At 36.8% G+C, this 27,996-nt stretch overlaps 1 protein-coding gene across 2 annotated transcripts in view; it reads right to left on the bottom strand.

The window, feature by feature from the left end:
* Positions 1 to 13: 13 nt before the first annotated feature.
* The window catches only part of b3galt2 (UDP-Gal:betaGlcNAc beta 1,3-galactosyltransferase, polypeptide 2), a 29,806-nt gene continuing 1,823 nt past the window's right edge, over positions 14 to 27,996 (bottom strand). Inside the window, 2 exon segments of one of the 2 annotated variants that reach the window (NM_207101.1) lie at positions 14 to 2,272; positions 10,783 to 10,814. In NM_207101.1, coding sequence (NP_996984.1) covers positions 700 to 2,013 — 1,314 coding nt within the window. In that variant the 5' untranslated portion in view covers positions 2,014 to 2,272; positions 10,783 to 10,814 and the 3' untranslated portion in view covers positions 14 to 699. 2 annotated transcript variants of the gene reach the window in all.

The following is a 27,996-nucleotide window of genomic DNA, read 5'->3' as shown; positions in this document are numbered from 1 at the left end:
ACCTCAGACAAAATGCTTGAGAAATACATTTAATAAATACTTTTAACTTGCCCTCATCAAGGACAGACCTGTATATTTAATCAATGTAAAGCTTTGAAAAATATTATTTTAATCATATCTGACATCTATGATGCATTTAAATTCCATATATTATCTTTTACATATACCGCTTTTTAATTTGGTTCGGTTACTGTAAACCATTTGCAGGTTTTAGGTAGATAGAAAAATCAACACCGTCTCACAATGTCAGGGGCGGACATCTCTGAGAATCAAAGAAATGCGTCACAGTACAGATACACCACCATATGTCATTTCCAATCTTTCCTCCTCCCCCCATTGTTTTTTTTTTTACACAGAAACAGTGAGGATCTCATTAATATTGGCCCTTAATAATAATAATCATTACATCACCCAAGCAACAGCTTGAAGAAGATGTTAATGTCTTTCTAAATTGGCACCTGAAAGTGGCAGCTTTGCCATAGTTTTGTTCGTGATGTGCATCCCAGACATTGCACGCATCACTGTCTCTCACTTTCCTTTATAAAGACAAGTTTACAATACATTACATATCTCTCTGAAATTGAAAAAATAATTTGAATCGACAATACCAAAAAACACTGTGCTGTTCCCTACCTCATAAACTGCTGTATTTTGCACATGCTGTGTGGTAACACTACTGCACCCCTGAGCCCTGGCTAATCACCGTAGACCTTCCCACTGCAGTTTCCTATGGCGCGGACGCCCGCTCCTATCCTTGGCCATGTTAAGGCAAGGATTGTGCTTGTTGCTTTGCAAGTGATTCCAGTATTTCATGAGTTCGTTGGGCTGGAACTGGTGAGAGGTGATCAGGTGACTGTATTTGCAGCTGGAGTAAGACACTCTCCAGTGGTTGAAGAGAAACTCGTTTGGTGGTGGCACTGGGTCGATGCGCAGCTTCGCCAGGCAGATTCCTACATACACATCCTCCAGGTGAAGGCGACGGATACTCAATGAGGCATTGTAGATTTTCGCTGCCATGTCCCCCGAGAACACATAACCTGTCCCGGAGCAAAAGATAGGGTATCTCTCACTGGAATACAGCTCTGGTGGCATGTACCACTTACTGTCCTTGTTGCGGTTGGGAGCGTAGCCTCTCATTAGGTAGCCTGTGAAGTAATTCTGTCGAGGTGCCGTGTTTGGCTTTAGCAGCTTTTGGATAAGATATTCGGTGTTGACAAACATGTCGCTGTCCGTCTTCATGACATAACGAGCGTGAGGGCAATAGCGAGCAACCCAGCTCATGCCCATTAGCGTCTTAATAGTAAGGTTGTAATAGGTGTCCAAGAAGTCCTGCTGGATGATGTCATGGTGCTGTAAGCTCTCCTCATCAACAGAGCTCTGAGGATATGCGTTAGGTATCCTTCCCAGCAGAAAGAGCCGCACGAAGCCATAACCCATGGCCACGCTCTCGTTGCCCCAGGTCTGTCTGATGGCGTTCCTCGCCTCCAACTGCCTTGGCTCGGCAGCAATTAGCAGAACCAGAAAGGGACTGCTTTCGTTGCATTTGTAGGGCTCATTGAGCAGCCAGTGATAAGGCTGGGCTGCCAGACGCCCTCCCACTCCCATTTCCCTGTGCAAGCTCTTTGTGTTGCCGATGGTGTTCGAGTTGTTGCTGCTCGGCGAGATCTCCAATCCAACAATCCCTCGGGCTGTGATCTCAGCCTGGTGAGAACTGAAATTGAAGTTAACAGATGGTTTGGGGAGCACATAAGTATTGTCTTTCCAGAGGCTTCTCAGTGTGCTTTGGTTTCCCTTTGCACGCTCCTTGTGGGGACGCAAACCCCGCATGGTGTACACCAAGGGGTTGTCTCGCAACCAACTCCGGCCCTGCAGCAAATCCTGATGGCAGTAGATGAGAAAGAGGGCGAAGAGGGAGGCCAGCGAGAGAAGGCCTGCTACATGTGTGCGGAAGAGTGACCGCTTGACATTCCAGGTCATCTTGATGGGGCAGCAGTGTCGCCGACGCCACTGCATGATGTAGAGTGGGGCTGCTTAGCAAAGCGCGGCGGTCACAACCAATCACATCAAACATGTGTTGCAAACAGCCTGAGGGTTATTTAAGCTGGCAGATGGGTGTGTTCAGGGCCACAGGGGCACCTACAAGGGGGATGACAAACTGTTCATGAGAGTTGCAGGAATGCGGTTTTCTGACCCTCCCCAGTGACAGACGCTCATGCTTTGGGCAGTTCCCTTCTGAAGGACGACTGCTTCCTCAGCCTGATGTCTCTGTGATCTAAGAATGAGAAGAGGAAAGCTGCTGTTAGTATTGGGTGCTTGTGCAGTGCAGCGTATGGTATGAGCAGTACACGTTTATAAACGTATGAACGATGGCAAATGGCATCACCTGCAAATTCATAACCAACCTTCTCGCTATGTCACTAATGTCTCTCCTACATCTACAGTGCATGGCAACATGGTGGGGGAGATTGCTAACGGGGGACTCTGCATATCATAAGCTAACCTTTACTTCCCTGCACGGGAGTTTAAATTGCAGGTTTGCACAACATGGCATTCAGTGAGAACACTGCTGCCTCTGAGGCCTTCTAAGCCACCTCCCCACCCAGATGCACTCTAACAGGCAGAGAGGGGAAGCATCCGTCAAAATGAATTTTCAGGCTCCAGCAAGCAGTGTTGCAGGATCCGCAGCCAGAAGCAGCGAGTGATAACAGCCCTCACCCCTTATTCACCCTCCACCTTAAACTTATCAACACTGCACCAGAGGGAAAGGCCTCCCTGCCAGCAATTTCCTCTCTTAACCATTGCTTTCTCACACTGGGGGTTATTAGATTCTAGAACTTCCTCCCAGTAACGGTGGTCTAAAAATAGAAAGTGAATTATTACAAAGGTAGAGCTGGGGTCTTGTTTTTGAAAGTCATGTTTTTTTGTTCGAGCTCACTTTGATAGGATCTGATGAAGGAGTGCTTTTAAATGTTCTCTGACGATAATAAAAAAAATTCAGTCATGAATACGGCACAGATTGGGGTCCCATTTTAAGGTCTTTTTTTGGATGAGAAATTAACTATTATCAAATTTATGCCCACTAAAATATCATATTACATACTGTAGGTAAATGAAAAACGCTAATAAAAAATGTACATTACACACACACACAAACTAGGACTGTGCAATGTGACTGACTATCTATCTATCTATCTATCTATCTATCTAACTATCTATCTATCTATCTATCTATCTATCTATCTATCTATATCTATAATATATAGACAAAATAAAAAGCCTATCGTTTCACATAAAGCTCTATACTTTAATTTGCGGTGTCCCAAAAATACATTGTTAGGGTATTTATTTTTCATAATTTACATGAGCGCAATATTACATGCTTTTACAGGCTGCAGACAGAAAGATGAATAACATAAACATGAAATGCAAGCTTGAAAGTACAATGTTTACACTTTATTAAGCAATATTTTTAATTATTCACATTGGACCGGCAGAGATGGCAAAAGTATACACATGCTTTACTCAAAATGTACAACTACTCTTGTTTAAAATGACTCTTTTGTAAAGTAGTATGACCTCAAAATGTACTTGAGTAAAAGGTATCCATCACTAAAACCAGTTTTAGCTTTATGATGCTAGCTAGACTGATAAATGCACACACTAATACACATTTAAACAAAAGAACTTACATTTCTAAATTTGATGTAAAAAAAAAAAAAAAGTTGCCAGTATTCAGCAGAAAAGTAGCTAACCATTGTCACTCTGAAATATTGCCCAACACGTATTATCTGTAAGGGTTGGGTGACGTCGAACAATTTGGCATCTTACGATGTCCAATGTAAAACATCACGATGGACTATGGCATCGTCATCATAGGCGGCGGTGAAATAATTATTTATGAATATTTAATTAATTCATAACAAATTAATTATTGGTAGCCTATCGTTTTAACTACCTGACCCCCATGGCCTTTGTTTTACCCATAACCAAATCATAAATAAAGATATGTAACACACAAATTACCACCTGTCAATCACTTTTTCCGCAGGACTCTGGCATGAATAGGCAGAGTGATCTGTTTCGTTATAATGGCGTTGACAAACTTGGTTGATAAAAAAGGTGCACAAAAAAATCCAACCAACAGTATCTGAAGTTTTAGCTAAAATTACTAAGTACAAAAGTGAAAGCGAAAGATTTAAGCAGTGTACTGATGCTGTGACATGTTATCTGATAGATTACACTGACTTTCAGGGCTGGAGCTTAGACGAGCACATGACAGTGTCTGTGTGTGGTCACGTGATGTGCTTGTGGATGAAGGGCTGTTCAGAAATGGTAGATGAAACGCCAGTGCTCTCATTCATTCATTCATTCATTTTCTTGTCGACTTAGTCCCTTTATTAATCCGGGGTCGCCACAGCGGAATGAACCGCCAACTTATCCAGCAACTTTTTACACAGCGGATGCCCATCCAGCCGCAACCCATCTCTGGGAAACATCCACACACACACTCATACAATAAGGACAATTTAGCCTACCCAATTCACCTGTACCACATGTCTTTGGACTGTGGGGGAAACTGGAGCACCCGGAGGAAACCCACGCGAACGCAGGGAGAACATGCAAACTCCACACAGAAACGCCAACTGAGCCGAGGCTCAAACCAGCGACCTTCTTGATGTGAGGCAACAGCACTACCTACAGCACCACTGCTTCGCCACTGTTTTTGTTCTAAAATGGCATTTTAAAACTAAGCTCTATTAGTGTAAACGGGGCCTGAGTGTATATTTTTTTGCGAGTGGGTTTGCGAAGGGGGCAGACGAAAATCACAACATCCAACATGTAGTTTTGCAGCTGACATTCAGATTAATAGGCTCTATAAAATTATTCTGTTGGTCTAAATTTTTTTAAATAAATATCTGAAATTTAGTCCAATACGTATATATATATATATATATATATATATATATATATATATATATATATATATATATATATATATAGACATATATATAGACATATATATATATATATATATATATATATATATATATAGACATATATATATATATATATATATATATATATATATATATATATATATATATATATATATATATATACATATACATATATATATATATATATATATATATATATATATACACACACACACATTTTTTTTTTTTTTTTTGCTAAAATAAATGCGTAACGTATCTGCAATCTTTTTTTTTTTATTTGGCTAAAAGCTAGTTTATTTTTTAAACAGCTACGTTCATACATATCCTGTGATTTCAGTGTTTGTTTTTGATCCTTTGCATTATATTTTTATTCAGAAATCATTAAATATTTGATAGAAACTCATCAGAAATAAAGCTCAGTGCATAAAATTTCAACCCAGGGACACACTGAGATCTAAGAAATATGTACCGGGCTACGTCTTGCAGTTTTTGTGAAGGCCTCTGTGTACATTTCTGACTATCTCAAATACATTATAGGGCATGTTTTCTCATATATGTGCCATTCTCATAAATCCACCAGATGCCACCGTGTACATTTCTACAAGTCTTAACGTCCTTCTCACGTATGTCTCAGACTGACCAAACCACCCCTTCCTCAAACACAACCAAATTCAAAAGTAGTTTTCAAAAACAAACTAAAAGAGAAAATGCATTGTGGCCATGTGCGTCTACCACGATGTCACACATCATTTTTTTGGGTTTTGTTCTACGTGGTTTCTGAAACTGTCCTTTGCCGTTCATGGTGAACTACTGAGCAAACCAGTCACGCCAGAAAAGCCATAACTACAGAGGCAAGTACCACCTCGTAGTATTTGTTTTATACACAAAATAGAGCCATATGTACCCGCAAGCACACATTTTTCTGTTCTCAAAAATGTATCTCTGGGAACATTTTCCCAATGAGTTTGTTTTAAAGTATTGTAACTGTACAAATGGCAAAAAAGCAAGGCATTGTTAAAGGTTCCTTTCTCTGATCTTTACAGTGGAAGCTTGTACAATAGGCTACACCATGGTCGGAAGTAAACAAAAGAATCTAAACATTTAAATGCCAGATTTGAATAGGAATTTCTCATTTATATGTGACCCGATCAACCAAAACACATCTTATTACTTGGTTGGTATAAACAAGACATCAGCCATGTTTATGTCACTGTCTCCTGTCTCATTCAAGTTAGTCATCCATGTCTCTCTCATGGTAAGGTTAATAAACTAGCCTGCATTGTGTGCAAGGTTAAAATTACACAATGACAAGAAATAATATAGATTGCACAACCAAAATGTAAGTAAAAAGCTTGGTTTAAGTATTTAAAAAGTAGAATGCAAAGATATGTGTGTAAAAATGTAATGAGGAAAAGTTTAGAAAAAAAAATTGTTAAGTATTGACACCTGAAAAATCTACTTATATACAGTAACAAAGTATTTGTACTCCTTGACTTCCCATCTCTGTGGACCTGTAATCATTCGTTTTTGATAAGCATTTGATGTTTTATTAATATTTACTTTATATTTCTTTTTTTGATTAAACAATTGCCCTGAATTTCTAAAACAGAGAAATATGATTACATATGAAAGCATACATTTCTAAGCATATATATACAAGTAGTAGTATTTTACATTTTGTTAATGTATATAAACTAATTAATTGAATTTACAACAATCATGAAGTATAAAGTGATGAGAGTTTTCAGATTGCCCAGCCATTTATTTATGACTAAATATTATATATTCTGATATTCGAATACTAAAAATAGCTATTCTCTTCAGCATTTCCTATATGGTTTTTCCTTTTCCAACTTCAGATTATTTTGTACATGCCCTTTAAAAATAATATATATATATATAACTCTATTAATATAGACAATACAGTACATATGGTGCATAGAAACAAGTTGAAAATAAAGTGCATGATCACCTAACATCTTTACGAACAGAAATATAAATCGTTTAAATTGTAATGAGGTGTTACAGCCTCATAAGATAAAAAAAAAAATACAACTTACAAAATTTTAACTAAATTTGAGATTTCTTGTTCTTTGGATCTTTCCTCTAGATTAAAATGTCATTTATCATTTCCCCCTAACATATTTAATGGGGTGTACTAATGTTTGCACAGTGATCTTAAGTTCTTTTGTTAGATTAGTTTCAGTTTTAGCTTTGGTACAGACCAATCTTATGTGTACACAAGTATACTGTATAGCATCCTAAGGAAAGAGTTCATTTAAAAGGGAGATCTCTCATTTATCCTTGGCACTATAAATTGTTACTTTTTAAAAATGCTCACGCACAATTTTTATCTTAATCTAAACTAAATATGACAGTTAATTTTGGCTTGATAAGATTTTTAATTGTAAAAGCTAATAGTTAATAAGCTGACACCAAGAATGCTTACATCAAATGAAAGAAATCTAGTAAAAATATTAATATTTTGATATTCATTTACTACTTAAAAGTAAATTTCATATTTATATGTTTTATAATTCATTCTTTTGAGTCATTCATTTTAGCAGTCATTACTTTAATATGACTTTATATCATATCAGAGTATGATATAGGTATATAATCATACTAATCATAAGTATTACGATGTTGTTTTGTGTTTTTGGAGTATGTTGTTGTATTTTGCACTGTCTGGAGCCAGCATTTAAGCTTTTCATTAATAGTACACATGCTGCTGATGATGTGACAATACAAGTGATTTGGTTTGATTTTGATCCTCAGGGTCACACAATCCTTCAATATTACATAGAAATGCTTAATTTATTATTGTTGTGGTGCTTAATGTTTCAGCGATGTGTGTGTGTGTGCACGTGTACAAGCGAAAACAAAAAAAAGAAAAAGCACAACTTAGAGATGCCTTAACTGTTGATACAAATTGAAATGCTTTTTCATTTATTGCAAAAGTTAAATAAGGTTTTACTCTGATTCTAACAGAGTAGGTCTTTAAAAAACAGGTCTTTAAAAAACAGTAACATGGTTGCAAAAATAAACAACCCTCATATTACATTTAAATCACATCTCAATTAACATTTACCGTGAGTGACCTTCACCATTCTTGATTGTCTCCTTTCACTGACATATTACTAAAAATCAATTCCAGGCTCCGTTTCATTCCATGAGCTCCGATTCTACCTTCCTCCTAAATGTTTGTCTCGGTGGATTGTTCCCTGTTTTGTTGCAACAGCTGGATCAGAGGATGATAACCTTTTCAACCAAATGTGCTCATCCAGCGTGGGCAATTACAGTAAGATAGAAAGAGGCTAAGCCTGGCTTTACTTTAAAGGTTAACACACTTCAGAACAGAGCGAATGAAATGCTCCAAAGGTTTTCTTTGTCATCCATTTGATATCCTGTAATGAGAGCCTCACTAGAGAACGCCATGTGCTGCACTCACTTGGTGCTAGGTGTTTTTGTCAAGCTCACATATGCAAGAAATCAGAGATGTAAAGGTTGAGAGGAATTCCTAAAATCGGCTGCATTCATTTCAGTTTGAGCTACAGCAGTTTTCATTTCATACAGTTACGTAAATTAGAAGCGTGATGTGGCCACAGCGGTCAGCAATTAGAAGAGCAACATGAGACTATTAGACTTCTAATAGGAAACACCTGCAAACAACGTTAATATAATAGAGATCAGCATAACTATGCAATCTGTAGCCAATGATAATAAACACACTTGTCTTTTTAACTCATAAAACACAGGTTTAAGGTTTCCAAAATTTTTTTTTTTTTTTATAAGCAATAAAGTTTACATTTTTTCTAGCATCCATGTACAGTGCTCAGCATAATTGAGTACACCCCATTTTGAAAATGAATATTTTTGTCAATTTTTCTTTGAAAATAGGCCAATTTTGGTACATTTAAACAGATTTATTAAACAGATATATTTATTGAAATAATATTTGTCACCAAACATATTTAAAAATTGAAAAATAATACAAAAATTACAACCTAAACATTTTCAACGAAATGTTTCCAATTTTTTTTACTTTTTTAAATTTGTATTTAATATTTTTCTATAGCATAAATTCAGGTGTACTAGGTTTTGGACCGTTATTGTGAGTTTTTTTCGTTAGATAAGTTCCAGATTTAGCTTCAGTACTGACTAATCTAATGTATACACACAAATATAATATTGTATACAGCTCATTTAAATAAGTAGTTTAAACAATTAAAAATATACATTTATTTTGAATGAAGCTTCCTATTAAAAATATGAATTTAAAAGATATTTGTGAGGGGTGTACTTACATATGCTCAGCACTGTAGATCTAGACATGTCTCTCTAAATGTTTTCATAAATAATAATAAAGACTTACATTGCAACATCTTTTTGGAAGCTTAATTCTGTGATCATTTTGCCAACTTTGCCGTTTTTTTTTTTTTTTTTTGTCCAATTTAATATGCTTATTGTTGAACAAATATTGTTTGAAAAAATACAAAAAAATGATAAATAAAAAGATGATTAATGAACTACAACAACAAATGCACATCAGATTAAATAACTCCACATGCACAAGTGTTTCTCCCAAGAGAAATTATTAATTTGTTTGGAAGTGTCTCATGTGCTCACTCTTATCATGATTTCTGTCACGGTTTACATTTTTGATGGTTATGTTAATTCCTACAATCTGACACTACATTCTCTTAAACTGCACTGGGGGCCCTTACAGGGACATATTTGGGCCATGCTTGAGAAATAATTGCATTCATTACTCAAATGCCAGAGTCTTTATGAACCTCATTCAGAAGTTTGTAAATGCACTTTTGAAAGGTAGATTTAATGAGTCACGTATAGTGAAGAGGAAACTGAAAGCGTTTTATTCTCAGAGCATCTGTCATCCATAACTTGGACTGAAATTATTCTGCTAAAAGAGAAATGTTGCCAAATTAAAACACACACACATTATGGCAGAATAATTTGCATGGGATATTAAAGCATGCCAGCATATATCTTGGCCCGTGCATACTTCAGCAGGTTGTTTCAATTGTTTTTTTAATGTCAGATGGCTTATGTGACTAATGTGACGTTTCATCTCCCATGACAGCAAATAGGTTTGTTTATTCATGCGCATTACTGTCACGGTCTGCCGGGGTACCTTCTGAATATTGTTATGAATTGCAACATTGTTTTTTTTTTGTTTTTTTTCATTATTAGTCTTTACCAAAGTCTTTATACATTCACGGTTTGTTCATTTACCTGGACGACTGCAAGAAAGTCATGGTGATAAATGTTTGAGAGCATAGGGCCAAGTCCAACTTCATCTTTTATATCATCACCATGACTTCAAAGTGCTTTCGACCTGGTAGTAAGCGGTGGGTGGTGGTCATCTTGCAAAAGTCCATCTCGCCTGGCAGCTGTGGTGCTTAAATACCTTATTGCTCAGAGCTACGACAGCTCTGGGGCACTTCACCACATTTTAACCAGCTGGCAGCAGGCACATTTCTGGCAAAACTGATTTATTTCTTACTTACTGTTAGATTAATATGTTATAGGCTCAATGAGTGAGAATTTGTACTTATATTCCTATTTAAATGTCACTTTTATTGGTATTTTGGTAGCATTTGTAGCAAGCCTTCTGCACGGTCCTTTAAACACCTCCATACTGTTTACACATAACTTCGTGAACTACTTACTGATGTTTTTGTTCCTCAGAAAGCATTATGGATTATACAATTTGGATTATCAGCCAAACAGGAAAGCAAAGAGCAATTCTACGAAGGAAACCATGTTATATTGACACATTTATATATTATCAGAGACCTACCTCACTCTGTGACAGAGTGTAAAGATGCGCGCGCCGTCTGTCGACCCGCACCGCGCGCCATCATTCCCTCCAGCGCTACCAAAAACCGACGATTAACCACCTCTTCACTTTCCCCCCGTGTTACTCACAAGAACTTAAGCTCATTTCTTCGTTTTCCATCTTGAATTCGTGCAGCACAACCCCTCCTTCCATCTGTCAGGAGCTATTGTTGTCTAGCACTGTACACATTAGGCTTTATCTTCCGTGAATGCCAGTGATTCTGACAGCGAACCGCTACTTTCATTCCTTCATCTGTTAAAGCGAATGCCAGTTATTTCTCCGTAAAACAAACAGAGGCGGGAAAGGATGATATTTAAAATAACGAACTTCAACGGTCACATTCTATGCCGCGCGTCTGCAGTCATTATGAGGTACGTCCAGAGGAGTAACGGGGGAGAAAACAACGGCTGCAAGCGAGCAGAGAGGATTTCGCGGATTCTTCCTGCCCGAATAACGGCTGCGAGAGGCCTCTCCGTGCCTGGTCTAACGGAACACGACCCCGAAGTGCAGCAGAAAAGCAGCGGATCCTGTGCTCTTCTCCAAATGATGTGTGGGGTGGGCTGGTGGGAGGGTAAGCAGCTGTTGAAGTGACGCCGCTCCGCTGACTGACTGACTGAGCCCCTGCGACGTCACAGCCTACTTAGGGGAGAATCCCACGTGATCCATTTGGACTCACTCCCGCTCCCCCGAAACCTGCCCAAGACCCTCTCTCTCTTTCTCGGCGTTCAGTCAAAGAATGAATTTCACTCGTCAAGGGGAAGGGGCTGTGGTTGGCTGGTTAGCTTTATAACAGTTAGCCCCTGCTGGTCGATGTCGTAACTACACTATTATGGGGTAATAAGGATATGTCTCCATTGATGGCCATTCGCAACTAGCCCTTGATTCTGAAAGATTTTGCTTTTTTATTTGAAATCATTTATTACTATTAAAAGTTAACGCTTTGAAAAACTGCGTGTATGCGTTTTGGCTAACACTTTACTTGAAAGAGTTCATAAGACACTGCACCTTTTTGTCATGAATATGAGGGAGATATTATGCATAGTTATGACAACTGTCATTAAGCATTATTTGCTCAGTTATTTCATTTTAAATGCAAAGGTGACATTGTTTGAGATGTCTTTGTTATGACAACTTGACAAACAAATACATCATAACCCTTTGTAATGACAACTTGACATCACCAACTAAGACAAACAAACCTGTCAGTGTCAATAGCTGCTTTTCCACTATTATGTGGAACCTTTTATTATACAAACAGATACACAAATATAAGGAGACATGCTGAACACTTCTAAGTGCAGTCAGGTATGGTTACAGTTGGGTTTCCTCAGGAGCCTGGAATGGCACAGCACAATTTCTTGGCCCAGAATGTAATGTAATGTGCATTTAATTGAATGTGCACTACCTGACAAAAGTCTTGTTGCCTATCCAAGTTTTATGGACCATACATAAAACAGCTTGACTTCTAGTTGATTATTTGGTATCAGACTTGGCTTATATGAAAGACAAAAGCCTCTAGATCACGCTTATTTTACCAAAATTAAATGTGATCATGCCGGGATTTTTAATTATTTATTTAGGACAGTAAGGCCTGACTTCACTTAAACAAAAGTCTGGTCACTTAACAGAAATAATGTACAGTATAGAATATAAAGTCATGGGGCAGTGGGAAAAAAATGACTCCAATGAGCTTGGACCACTGCATCCATACATCTGTACAATGACTAAAATTAATTAATGAAGTCATCTGGAATGGCAAAGAAAGCATTCTTGCAGGACTTCCAGAGTTCGCCAAGATTCTTTGGATTCATCTTCAGTGCTTCCTCCATATTACTCCAGACATGCTCAATAATGTTCATGTTTTGTGACTGGGCTGGCCAATCCTGGAGCACCTTGACCTTCTTTGCTTTCAGGAACTTTGATGTGGAGGCTAAAGTACGAGAAGGGGCGCTGTCCTGCTGAACAATTTGCCCTCTCCTGTGGTTTATAATGGGCAGCACAAATGTCTTGATACCTCAGGATGTTCATGTTGCAGATTTCTTGCTTGTCCTCATACTGAATGTAACCCCAAACCATAATTTTTCCTTCACCAAACTTGACTGATTTCTGTGAGAATCTTGGGTCCATGAGGGTTCCAATAGGTCTTCTGCAGTGTTTGTGATGATTGGGATGCTGCTCAAAAGATGATTCTTTAGAAAAATCTACCTTCTGCCACTTTTCCAAACAATCAACTAGAAGTCAAGTTATTATTTGTTGCTCCTCCAACTGTGATCGACAACAAGACTTTTGTCAGATAGTGTATGGCCAGGGCCGGAGTGGGACTCCTTTTCAGCCCTGGAGTTTCAAGCCTTAGACAGGCCCATTTCAATTCATGACTGACTATATTAAAATAATGTCATTTCCAGTTCAGTTTCTAATGACACTCTTACGTCTTTAAGGAAACAGCTGCTTTAGAACTTCAAATGTTCTTCATAAATACCAGAACATTAAAGGGTAGCTAAATCTCCAACACTATTCTTTAAAACATCACAATGTAATTTCCTGCAATATCTGAATTATTCTGTGCAAAATTCTTTATAGAAATCCAGTCCTTTGTAACGGTGGTCACATCAAAAATAAAAATAAAATATGTACAGGTACATAAGAAATGGAAAAAAATATTATTATTTAGGTGAGGTTTGAACTCGGATCGGCGGCATCGTAACGCAACGTGCTGACCACAAGACTCTTTTAAGCACAGTATTACTTTCTATTGATGGCTTAATCTTTTTCTCCCCTCTTTAGATTTCTGATCAAGAGCAGGTGTAATATTATATTGTATAATATATTGTATAATATAATATTGAGCAGGTGTAATATTCATAAATATTTTTTATTTGAATTCTTATATTCACTAAAGTGCAGTTGTTTGGGGTTGAATGATAGTTACGTCATCATAAACCTGCAAGCTGCATTTTGCTCACTGGTCTTCGAGAAAATAGATTAAAAGAGCAGAGCTGCGGCAAAATATTGAATTAAAAAAATGAGGTTATGGTTAAATAAATAAATAAATGAAAAAAGTACGACTGCTGAGAGTGCAAGCAGCTAGGGACACCAGCCCTCTCGGCCAAAAAACAGACCAGCTCACCAGGAATTCTTCCTGTCCTCCCGATTAGCCAATCCGGGCCTGTGTATGGCCATACACAATACATTCTCTAAGCACTTTACAACCATATGAGGGGGTCTCGCCACATCACCACCAGTGTACAGCATTCACCTGAATTATGCGACAGCAGCCACAAGATAACAATGTCCGTCTGCTCATCACACACCAGCCGCAGGGGGAGTGGAGAGACAGTGATATAGCCAATTAAATGGATGGGGACAACTGGAAGGGCATGATGGATGAGGGCCAAAGGAGGGAATTTTCCAGGGCACAGGGGCCACACCCTTACTTTTTACAAGATATGCCATGGGATTTTAAATGACCACATAGAGTCAGGACTTCGGTTTAAAACTTCATTCGAAAGACAGTGCTCACTGACAGTATAGTGTTCCTGTCACTTTACTGAGGCTTTAGGACCCAAACACACCACAGAATGAGCAACCCCTGCTGGCCTCACGAACACCATCTCCAACCGCAACCTAGTTTTTCCATGTGGTCTCCCATTCAGGTACTGACCAGACTCAACCTTGCTTAGGTCCATTGAGCAACCACTCTTGGGTTGATAAAGTAAACAAAAAATAGAATTATTTACCATTTATTATATTTTATTATTTATTATATTATTTACATTTATTATTGTTTTACATTTTAACGTGATCATTTTACACTAACATCTTGATTTTTTTTTTTTTCAATCAACATAATTGCAGATCACTTTATAAAAATCGTCTTATGAGGATGGCTTTGACTGTTGATTTATGCACATGCTTGGTTAGATTGTGTGTACATGTATATTAAATGTTTATTTGTTTATTTCAATACTTCAATATTTCAATTTTCTCTCTCCATGATGGGACTTGCAGGTATTTGATAGACGTTGTCCCTCAAACATCATCATCATCGATGAAAAAGAATTTGGGGTTTGAAAGAAGGGATTTGACTTTAGATTTCAGAGAAGGTAAGCACTGTGCTGCAGTGGTATCATAGACAGTAAAAAAGTAGGGTGATATATGCATGCACGTGACAGTTATTAATTTATATCTCTGTGTTAAAACTTTTACAACAACTGTAAAGCAAATAATAAAAAAAACATTATAACCCATGGGAAAGCCATCCAAAACCCATGTAGACCTATTACTAATGTTTTTTTATGTATTTGTTTATATACTGTGGCGTGAAATTTTATTATAATAAGTTAAGACTAAATCCGTGAACCATAATTCTTAAAAATGATCTTGAAATGTAGGTAGCTGGGAGATGGTCAGTGTGGTTCGTTTATATCCTAATGTTAGCTTTTCATTTTCATGTTTCATTTGCATTTAGGATCCAAAAGTTATAAACGTTATATTATCTTGTAAAGATAATCTTTATTGTTAAACGTGTGAGTATAATGAACTTTGTTTTGAACACAGAGCTAACTGTATTACCTGCAATAATCAAAAGGTAGGGAAAAGGTGTTCACCATAGTTCCCCCTCTAGTAAATTTGTCATTAAATATTAAATGAGACTGACACTGTAATAAAATTATTTTAAAGAGTATCAACACTTTTACTAAGAAACCTTTATAAAATTCACTGAGAAAAAAGATTTTCATGACAATTATAAAGGCCTCATGACAAACATGTTTATATTTAAAAATTTTTTTTTACCATTTTAAAATGTAAATGTTTACGTTTTTGATGGCAATGGGCTCTATGCACAGCTAGAGTTTTAAAGCCAATGATAACCTTCCAGTGCAAGCTTAACGTGACTTTTTAAAATTTCACAAGGTTGTTTTTACAGCATCGATGTTGTGATGTAATACATTCTGTTAAATAGACTTCGGCATTCATTTAGTTGATCAAGCGTAAAACGAGATGGAAGACCATTGTAACCACTACCGCCGTCAGTAGCAACAGGCTAGCGCAGAAATTCCATTGAAAATACTGAGGAAAAATAACCTGTCATATATTAAAGTAATGGCGGGGAGAAAGGGAATTTAATGCAGGGCTTCTTGTCCGATCTGAGACCCACTTCATATCGTATATCTAACAGGCAGTGAAAATTGCAGATTTTTAAAGAATTCAAATCTCAAACGTGACAATTTTGTAATGGAAAGACAGTTCACCGGAAGCCCTTGGGCTGCTTGGCTGAAAAGTCAGTGTGCGTATAGTCCATTGGGCCAAAGAAATATTTTTAAAGCTAACATTTCCACTGTTCGTGCTCAAGCCAAAGCATAATTTTGTTAAAACAACAACAGGGCACACTGAAATGTGAGGCTCCCACAGTGGAATTCTGATATTGAATAACATGTTCAACTGAACTGAAAACTGAACCAGTAAAACAATTATGACAGACAAGTGGCTAAGAAATAGTTTTTGAATAAAAAAAAAAAAAAAATGGTTTAAAATTGGGACAACTGCCCAGCATGTCCCATTCCCAGTCCCAGTGAATTGAAATGAGATGCGTTGTGCTCATCCATTGTATCAGTCTACAACACATTTCATATTTTCCAAGGTGTCTAATTTCACCGCTTTCTAATTATCCAATCCAGGGGGAAATACGCTAAAAGCTGACTTGCTCTGTGTCAGCACTGGCTGCAGACAGTTGTGAATACCACGCAAGGTATCACTGTGGTTTCAGAGCCATAGTGTGACTGAATAATTAATAAAAGCCTTCTCGTTGACAGAAGTACTTGAGCAGCCATTAACCCTGGTGCCTGACCAGCATGACCATATTTGGGAGTAAGAGGTGAATCTGGTGAGATCGATTTACACACAAACTGATTGATCAGAAACCTTCACCTCAATAATGTAGTACTTATGTTGGATTGGTTTTCCCAATAGTAAGCACCAAAAAGCAAAACAAAGCATAACTGACTTTCAGTCTGCTTATTCACTGAAAAATATCAGCTCTCTACACTAAATGCTGCAATCTAAAGGACAAGGTTTATAACTGATGAATTTCATAAACTGTACGTGCTTTTCTAAAACAATGACTGCTTTTGGAATGATGGTATTGCCACATTTCATAGAAAAATCCCTTAATTCGCTACGTTTTTAAGTGAACTGTACTTCTGTGAAAAAGAGTTAATGCAAATAATGGGAGATGGAAATTCATTTGCTGAATAAACTCTGACATAAGTCCCTTTTACGGAGCAGGCCAAGTCAGAGCACTCTCTCTGGTCCCATGGGCTCTACGATTGGTTGGGGAAATTCCAAATTGAACCAAAACAAACAATTACCATTGGCTTAAGATTGGCAATGAAAATTTGGGACATTGCAACCAGCAGAACCTGCACTTAAAAAAAAAAAAAAGTCCCTTTCACACACACTACAATTAACGGCAATTTTTTCGGAAAGAGATGTGTGAACAGGCCCTAAATTTGGTCTGTCTGAACACAGAAGCAAAATTGCCAGAAATAGCATGTTCACATTTACACCGCGCTGACGTGAGACGTCTACTGCATCCGCTGCATTCAGATGCGTGATGCGCGCACAAGGAGCGCTTCTGTCTGTGATAGAGCACTGCTAAAATTTTAAATAAAAGTGAAACCATTCAGAAAAAGAGTGACCCCCTTCATGTTTAATACAAGCACATCCATTTAGAGCTCATTTCTGGTTAATGATGTCAAAATTTACTGGTATTGAATGAATGAGTGTATGAATGGTCTTTTCCGGAAAATCCTCGCCTGTGTGAACAGCACATGTTTGCATATACTGTCGTTGCGGAAATTTTCCAGATATGTACCGGTATCACTGTGAAAAAAGGGGCTATGGTGAGCATTACACTTATGTGATTCCATTTAGCTTGCCTTGTTTACTGTTGGTTGCTAGGTTACCAATAATACAATCAGCCGCCCGAAGAACTTGATGGAAGTACACCTAATTTGAATACATTTTTTAAATATTTCCATAATTTTAGGTAGGAAATCCAGCTACTGCACTGTAAAACCCAAAAAGTTAAGGTATATCAAACCATTTGAGGAAACCAATTGCAACAAATCATTAAAGTTCAAAAACTAATCTAATGAGTACTGTGAACTTAATCTATTTAAGTAAATGAAGCAATTTGACCACAGTAAACCCCTATAAATGAAGAGAACTCAAATACTGTAAAACCCAGTAAGATAAGGCAACTCAAACCGTCTGAGAAAACCAATTGCTACAAACCATTTGAGTTACTAATCTATATGAGAACTGTTAAATTACTGCATTTAAGTTGAAGTAATGAGGTATTTAATTAACTCACCACCTTCAACGATGAGTTCAAAACTTTTCAAATGAGTAGAATTTAATTGAGTTAACTACACTCAATTCATTTGATAAAGTAGACTTGGTTTTTACAGTCTGGTATCCCAGCATTAACCAACATCAGCAATACACTGTCTAATTGTCTAATTTCTATAGGCAGGCTACATCTTTCAGTGTTTCTGTCCTGGATTTTTCTTTTCAAGCTGTGGTGGCAAGCCTTTTACACAGATCTTCCAACTACCTATGCACAAGAAGTTCACTGTGTTTCCAACATGTATTAGATTTGAAAAGGAATATTTATGAATGGCTTTAATAGGCCTACAGAATGGCATTGATGGGTTCTGGAGTAAAGTGAAATGACTATAAACTCCAGCAAGATAAAATAATTGCAAAAATGGAGTGTAAATGAAAAAGGAAAGAGGGTGTGTAATAAATGAAGAAATCATTGCAAAATTCATAGCAGCATTCAAGCAGCAATATCACATAGCAGCCAAAATTCAACCAAATGAACCAGAACTGACTCTATTCTGGGCCACAGCTTGGTTTTATTCTGGCCCAGATGCACTCCAGACCACCAGACACTTACATCCGGACCATATACTGAATGGAAAGATGGCTCTAGGGCGGTCCGCTCCTGTTTGCCAGATCTGGGCCACAATTAATTCATAGCAATATCACGTAGCAGCCTGAATTCAACCAAATGAATTATAACTGACCCTATTCTGGGCCATAATTTGCTTTTTTTCTTACTTCGATTCGGCCTACACCAGACACTTACGTCTGGACCACATACTGATGATGGCTCTAGGGCGGTCCGCTCTTGTTTGTCAGATCTGGGCCACAAATTCTCCAAAGCAATACCACCTATCAGCCAGAATCCAACCAAATGAACCAGAACTGACCCTATTCTGGGCCAGAGTTTGCTTTTATTCTGGCCCAGATCTGGCCTACACTTACATCCGAACAACATACTGAATGGAATGATGGCTCTAGGGTGGTCCACTCATGTTTGCCAGATATGAGCCACAAATTAGCAATATTACTACCCATATCTGCCATGTCAAAGAGCTCTCGTTTGACTCCTATAATTATCAAATGATCACTATACATTATCTTTACCAAAAGTGACCTATCATATACTTTAGGATAACAGTATCATACTTCCCACATCTTACCTCAGCTGCTTTGAACTCACCATCTTTAACCAGAGATTCTCGCCTATATCTGGGGGCTTGGCCACTATAGGCTAACAGCCACATTAGCCAGAGCTTACAGTATGTCTTCATATGTCTTAAGATTACTGGGCCACATTTGCTACTACACATGTGAGCCACTTTGGGTTTAGACCCAGATTACCCTTAAATGACTATGCCACATTTTTTACAACTGTGGCCCACATTTGTCCTCCACCATTTGGGCCAAATTTATTATTTACTACATGGGCCACAATAGGCTCACTTTCAGATTACATTTTGCCAAAAGTGCCAAGTCTTTGCTTAAAAATGGCCCATATATGAATTGGAATTTTTGGACCTCTTTTGTTATTGTACAGGTGGGCCACTTCTCCCATTCGCATTGATTTTGTCTGGGCTGAAGGAAGACCACCAGTGCCGCATAACTGTCTAAAGTGGCCCACAATCATATGCTATCTGGGAAGACATTATCTGATCTTTGGCAGGACGTAGAATTAGACAAACAAAACTTCATATAAACAACACATAGCATTAACAAAAACAAATCAAGCACTCCTGATAAAATACCTGAACGGATCATCAGCAAAAGTCTTGGCGCTTGTCTGTAGCCTTCAGGGGCTTCATGTACGAAGACTAGCGTGGAAATCATACTAAAACATTGTGTACGCACAAAGCTGTAAATGTGCATACGCAGAAAAAAATTCAGATGTATGAAACACTGCGTACGCCGAATCTCACGCATATTCTTTTGTACATCTGAATGAACGTGAAACTAAGCGTAACATGCACGAGCACAAAACCCCTCCCTGCCTCCTCCCCCAGATGAATATGCTAATGACTCTACTTTGGCAAAACTCAACGAAAAAGCAAAGGCAAAATCAAGCAAAAAGAGAAACTTTGAACAGAATGTGAATTGGAGGTTCTCATTTCGGAGGTAGACCGGAGAAAAGCGGTGTTATTTTCATGTTTGTTCTCCGGAATTAACAACAAAAGAAAAGAATAGAGTGGGAGAGTTTAGCTGATGCGGTTAACAGTTGGGTCTGAACATCGCACTGAGTGAATTAAAAAAAGAAATGGTGTGATTTATAGGTGTAAAATGTTGCAGCATCCGTAACAGCCTCAGTGGCGGAGCTCATATGACGCATGTCAACATGTTTTGACACGCTCGAGCATGAACTCGGTTCGAATCCAGCGTCTGACGAACTATTTCTTCTTTTTTTCCCCGCTACATATCAGATTTTGCCAACTATTTATCACGAGAAAGACAAGTAGGAATCAATAAGTTTGTGCATCATATTTTATTTGCACATTTATTGAAATGTTTCTGATTCACGCATGCAAATTCATCTTCAGATAGTGTCTTTATTGCAATGTGCGTGCAGTAGATAGCTCCCATTACATTAGGAAAACAGGCGACCGCTGCAAATTGCGCTTTAATGTTTAGCTGGCCAACTGTATGGTATGGAAACCTTACATACCTGCTAGGTGAACCTGTCTCATACAGCTGCCATTGCAAGGCTCAAAGACACTTTGTAGAGTGCAACTTAACAACTGCCTCTAGGAGTCGCCAATAGAAATAAAACAGACACGCACAAAAAATGTGCGTACGCCAGCCATAAAGCTGGCGTGGAGGTGCGCACATTCCCACGTTCAGTTCATCGTTAGTAAATCCAAACGTGAGCGATTCTGTGCGTGAAACCTGGCGTACGCAAAGTTTTTGTGCGTACGCAGCGTTGATACATGAGGCCCCAGGTGTTTGTGAACACAATGCCTATCCGACAGCTAAAGCCAAGCCAAAATTGGGTCTGGCAACAAGACAATGATTGCAAGCACACCAGCAAATCTACAACAGAGCACCTGAAAAAAAGCAATAATCCAGTCAGAGTTCAGACCTCATTCAGACTGAAAAGCTGTGCATCCCACCCTCGACTAAGTCATTACTGCTTCAAGTGGATTTACACTCATTTAAAAAAATAGGCTGTCACCCATGGTTTTCTTATCTTGGTTTTACTTTGTTCATATTAATGACACAGTGATGTTGTTTAGTGATGCTGTTCATCTGAGGTTTTACCTTGTAAATTTGAAGACACAGTCATTTCATCATGTCCTAATATGGACATCCATTATATTTAATAGGGGGTCATAACTTTTTTTCACATGACTACATTTACATGAAATTTACATTGGTATTTGGGAGATTGACAAAGCAACTCAGATAAAATCTAATAAAATGAAAAATTAAAACCTGACGTCTTGTTTAATGAAACACTACATGTAGCATGGATTTTTATAATAAATTATAAAGAATAAAAAGTAGATGGAGAGTGCTTATGTTAGTGGGTTAAGTTTTCTATAATAAATGTACAAAAACAAAATCAAGAAGATAGCATGGAAGATATTAAGCTTGTTTTTAATTGATGGCGCATTTTGTACACTTTTATGCAGGCCTGCAGCCATGCAGAGGGGGTTTGGTGGTTTGAAAGACCCATCCCCTTACTGACAGTCCAGAAAATGACCCCTATGAGCCCATTTATCCTATTTTTGACTGCTATGCAATCATAAATGTGCAAATTATCGATAGAAGAAGACTTGAAAGACTAATTAAATTTTTGATTATTCAAGTGGCTAAATTCTGACTGAAGAAAGTTGAATGAGCTGGCCAGTTTGTTATTTGCTATATATGCAAGTTTTACCATATTCCTATGTTTTTTATGATGGATGATAATAAATTTGTATTTAACAATAGGTTTTATTCTATTCATTCAATTTTTTCTCATAACAATATTCATAAAAGTGGATTAACTTACATTTGAAATCCAAATTTGTAAACAAATACTTCAGAGTAAAATAGTGTGGCAAGCACTTTGAGAACACTGTGGGAAATATTTTTGGTGCATCCAAAATAGGGTGGTTATGATTGCCATTTGATAAACTGATCCAGCTAACATTAGCTCTTAAATTGTTGCTAAAATGCAGAATTATATAGAAATTGAGGCGAATAACTGCAAAAACGTCCACTTTTTTTAGAAAAAAGGAACCACCCCTTTTACAGTGTGCACTGTAAAACCCAACAGTCAACTTTATCAAATGACATTTACATTTACATTTAGTCATTTAGTAGACGCTTTTATCCAAAGCGACTTGAAATCGTCTTTATCCTTTTCTCAAATGGATTTAGTTTGCACAGTTCATGGTTTGAGTTACCTTAACTTTTTGGGTTTTAAAGTGTAGTAGTAGTAGTACACTACACAGTGTAAAAAATCCTGGTTGCCTTAAATTTTCAAGCTGAATCAAATTCACCTTATTATTGAACTCATGTTATAATAAACTGACTGAAGACAGCTGGCCTAACTAATAAAATTAAGTTAGAACTTGATAAACTTAGTTTGATAAGTTAAAATGACCTAAAAACATATGCTGTTTTTAGGACTAATTGATCATATAATTTTTTAAAGTGTAGTAGTGCAGAGAGCGCAAGTCTTGGGTCAAGTTTTTTTTCCCCCTAAACTAAACAATCAACTGAAATTTACATAAACTGAAAAATGAAATCAAATAGCACTGCATCCTGTATATAATCTTCACTGTGAAAAATAAGTTATTTTATTTGTTTGTTTATTTAACTGTGGCAATACTTGACACAGTTATACAAAGACAACCCATTTCCATTTATATTCATTTCTGATATACCTTTATGCTGACTACATTTCTGATCTATTCTGAGCTATTAGTACACTGTTTCAGCGAACAACTGAATACAATAAGATGACTTTACTTTAAGTTCATTGACCAGCTCATTTTTTAAACCTTTAAATACCAATTTATCCGTTTGTGCTTTTTGAACTTGACTCTATAAACCCATTTAAAACAATTATTAGCCCCTTTAAGCTAGTTATTTCCCCGATTGTCTACAGCAGGGCTTCCCAAACTTTTTAGCCCGCGACCTCCAAAATGACAATGCCAGTGACTTGCAACCCCCAGTATCCTCTGAGGTGGTGATAAATACAAAAACCTTACATGCAATGGCGCAAACACTTTAATATAATGTAATTACCCTAGAAGTCGCAATCCAATAGAACTAGTAACTATAAGCTACTATAGTAACTATATAGTATACAGTAACTATAAACTACTATTTTTTCTCTTTAGTAGGCTATGGATAAAATATGGTAATTCTTATGGTTTAATAAAAATAAATAGATTTTTGGTAACCACCAGGCGACCCCCCTTCATTGTCCCGCGACCCCTCAGTGGGTCCTGACCCCCACTTTGAGAACCAACGGTCTACAGAACAAACCATCATTATGTAATAACTTGCCTAATTACCCTAACCTGCCTAGTTAAATTAATTAGCCTAGTTAAGCCTTTAAATGTCACTCTAAGCTGTACAGAAGTGTCTTGAAAAATATCTAGTAAATTATTATTTACTGTCATTATGGCAAAGATAAAAAATATCAGTTATTAGAGATAAGTTTTTAAATCTATTATTTTTAGAAATGTGTTAAAAAAATCTTCTCTCCGTTAAACAGAAATTGGGGAAGAAATAGATAGAGGGGCTAATAATTCTGAATTCAACTGTATATATTATTTACCATATTAGGTAGCCTACTATGTTAGGTGTGCAATCTGACACAATGACACAAATTATGAAAATAATGCTTCTTTATTTTGATATCTTGTCAAGAAAAGATCTAAAACAGATCTAAAATGGTAGGGTTTAAAACCAAGATAGTGCAAGGCTTGAAGCTTACACTGCTATTCTGAACCAATAGTCGGAAGCAGAAAGCAATTGAAGGATGGCATGTTTAAATCCATTATTTATCTGACTTATTGTGATTAATCTGACTCCATTAAAGTTGTTATCATCATTGATAAAGAGAAAGAATCTCAACACCTTAAAGTGTTAAAACTCTATTTTTCACTCAAAACTCTACTTTTTATATTAATATTATACATTAGGCACCTAGGGTCTGAGTATTGTAGTTTCCATTCTCTATATGTGCAGCACATGTGGCTGATTTGACAATAAAGCTGACTTGGACTTGGAAAGCAAGCAAAGTTTTTATTAGTTTAAATATATAGACAGTAGAATGAAACAAACTAACAATGTATAAAGAAATTAGCTGTAACATATGCACTGCTGAGCAACAAAGACAGTGAAACTGCCTTTGTTAGCATATGAGGCTACCCACCGATGTGCGGGAGATGCAGAGTAAATTCTCCCAGATCAACAGGTACCATTCCTTATACCCTGAGCAAACCATTGTCAAAGACCCACAAAACCAGCTGAACATATGAGCAAAGTTGAAGCGATAAAGTAGGGCAGAAGAACATTAACATACTTTCCTCACGCCATGACTCAACAATAGTAATTATATTGTATATTGAAATATAATCAATGTCTCTGTTTATTTCATCACTACCACACTGAAGTCACTCAGAAACTGTCAAATGACACCAAACATGACAAAGTTATATGAAGGAAGATCAAGAGCAGATGAATTGTGTGTGGTGAAAAGCGTATGGTTACTGTAAGCAAATGGCAGAGATGTGTATTGGAGCTGTGAAAAACTCTGCCACACCAGGAGGACCCATCCCATGCTTGGAATGTTTCAGTAGTCCTTCATTAGCATAGAATAAATAGTAGATAATATTTTCTCAGCTTACAGTATGTTGTATAACTCCTATTTTTGTCTACTATCTTATTTTTATCTGTAATCTTAGATCTCAGATTTCACTCCCTGGAGCATCAGAGACAAAGTACCTCACTCAGGACATGCAATAGGGCTTCCCCTACCTTAATACACCTAAAACACGGATTGCCGTAAAACTCGCCAATGGCAGGGAAGCTTGTATTAACTGCAGAGAAAAAGTTGAACAAAAACATTTTTCGATTTTACGCACACCATAGTACCAGCCATACATGTAATATGTACATGTCATACATGTCATTTTTCGAAAGACACTCAATTACATCTTGTGCGTTGCATATGCAACATCTATAGGTCATGGAAAACAATGAATTGCTAACTAAAATAAATATAATTTGATTATATGGTTCGGAATTAGATTGGTTGTAGATGTTTTGTGATTATTTTTTGTGTAAATTAGGAATTTTGCAAAATGTGTTGTTGATTTTGCTTTGGATTCAGCAAAGAAACTAGGGGGTCTGAATAATTTCTCTAAATTCGGTCCCGTCCAGTGGCCGTCATCTTTGAATCAACCTCCATCATTGTCAAGCTGCTTAATTTTCTGTCTGTTCCATTGCTCCGTTTGTTAGATGTTTGCTCCATTTGTCTTTTTTTTTGAGAGACACTCAAATACACCACGTGCGCTGCGTATGCAAAGCCTATAAGTCATGTGAAACAATTCATTGCAGGCTGAAATAAATATAATTTGATTATATGGTTTGGGGTTAGATGTTTTACAAAATTAAATTTGTTTGTGATTATTTTGTGTTTAAATTAAGAACTTTGCAGGAATTTACGACTTTTTGTTGATTTTGCATTGGATTCAGCAATTGCAGAATCACGTACAACAAGGGGGTCTGATTAGCTCTGGTTAAAAAAAAATAAAATAAATAAATCACCCTGAAATCATCAGGTTATGATCAGTCAGACCTGTTAACAAATTATAGATTTTCGTGATCTGCTCTGGTCTATTGGAATGTAAATCTATAAATTGCGTAATTCTTGTTGGGCTTGTTATCATTTGATGGAATTTATATTTGCATATAATACTTTTAACCACTAAGGTTAACCATTTCTGAGCTACATAGCTATTCAGTCAAGAGCAGAGTGAGTGATTTCATTATCTTTTGTTCATTAATATCGAAAATACAGACATCAGGAATAAACTTTTACTATAAGATGCTAAACAATGAGAAAGTTACAGACAACTCAATTTCCCAAATGTTTATATTCCAAGGCATAACCGATTAAATGCTCATCAACTCAGACAGGTAGACATAATTATTGGTCATAATTGAGTCTTACCTTGTAGAAGCAAGACTTTGCGTGTCTGAACTTTCATTCAGCTGTTCAGAAAAAGATGAGCACTTCTCAGATCTCCTGTGCGAGTCCCACGTGCTTACACTCTCACATGCAGCTTACGCCACTTTCATTTTCAAGTGAAGTCGTCTCTTACTAGTGCTCACTAAAGGGGGAATTACCTTGCTAGGAGCCTTGTTTCTACACATGCATTCTAACATGCACAGAACTAGTTTAGAGAGTAATTAAAGGAATGAGGAATTGCAAAATACCATTTTAACAGTGCCTTTATAAGCACTGTGCTACATGCCACAGATCGCACTATTATGTCTTTCTTTTCTTTTTCAGTTCTTTAAAACTTGTTTTACCACATTTTGATCTGTTTATAATCATCTTTGTTTGTCTTGTTTTTATTTTCTTATGCTTGTTTATTTTATTCTTGTAAAGCACTTTAAATTACCATTGCGTGTGAAATGTGCTACATAAATAAACTGGCCTTGTCTATTTTTAAACTTTAATGCAAAACTGAAAAACCACAATTTCCATTTGCGTATTGAACAGTGGAGGCTGTAAAGAAAGATTCAATAATACACTGAGTATTGCAGCATCCCTAATATGCAGAGATGGCAAAAGTACACTCATCCTTTACTCAAGTAGATGTACTGTACATATGTTTAAAACGACTCTGATAAAAGTTGAAGTACTGACTACACTTTTGTACTCAAGTAAAAGTAAAGAAGTACAGCCATGTACTTAAGTAAAAAGTATTCATGTTTTAGTTTCACTATACAGGTAACAAGCTATCCGGTTTCCCCCACAGTTCAAAGACAGGCACTATGGATGAATAGGTGAACTAAATTAAGTCATATAATAAAATTATTTTATATATATATATATATATATATATATATATATATATATATATATATATATATATATATATATATATATATATATATAAACTCATATGCACTTAAAGCATTCTCTTCTGGTACTGTCTGCCAACCCTCCACAAGCATCAATCCCCTCATCAGCACAGCCATGTTCTGCTAAATCTTCCTCAAAGACCAAACCATCAACACAGCCCCCAGCAAGTCAGTTTCAAACATAAAAAACTAAAAATGTAAAAAAATATATATAATAATAAATAAAACATAAAAAAAAAATCTTAGTGTCTGTTTTGTGACAGGCGGGTGACAATAGCCGGGTTGTATTTTTTTAGCATTATATAGAATACAATTTTTGTTCTGCCAGATCTCCCAGTTAGGGGTTTATTTAGTTAATTTTAGTTTATGGAACTCACTGCATTGGAAAGAAGTTCTTTCAGAAGAAGAACAGTTCTTTGAAGTATTATTTGTTTTTATTCTGTCTATTCAGTGTCCTTCAACAAGAACGGTGGTGGTGGGGATTATAATGTTCACAATGGTATTGTATAAGTTGTTGTTTTAACCATGGATAAAGTAATGGCTGATATGTTATTTTCTTTTCAATGAAGTTACTTGTTACATGTTCAAAAACATCAACCAATATTGCATATCCATAATTATTATAATGAATATAATTAAACAATACTTACACTATAACGTAAATTAGAAAATATATATATATATATACTTTTC

The sequence above is a fragment of the Danio rerio genome, chromosome 22 (assembly GCF_049306965.1).
Source record: "Danio rerio strain Tuebingen ecotype United States chromosome 22, GRCz12tu, whole genome shotgun sequence".
NCBI classification, from domain to species: Eukaryota; Metazoa; Chordata; class Actinopteri; order Cypriniformes; family Danionidae; genus Danio; species Danio rerio.
Note: the sequence above shows the minus strand (reverse complement) of the source record. Positions and strands in the feature narration are given on the sequence as shown.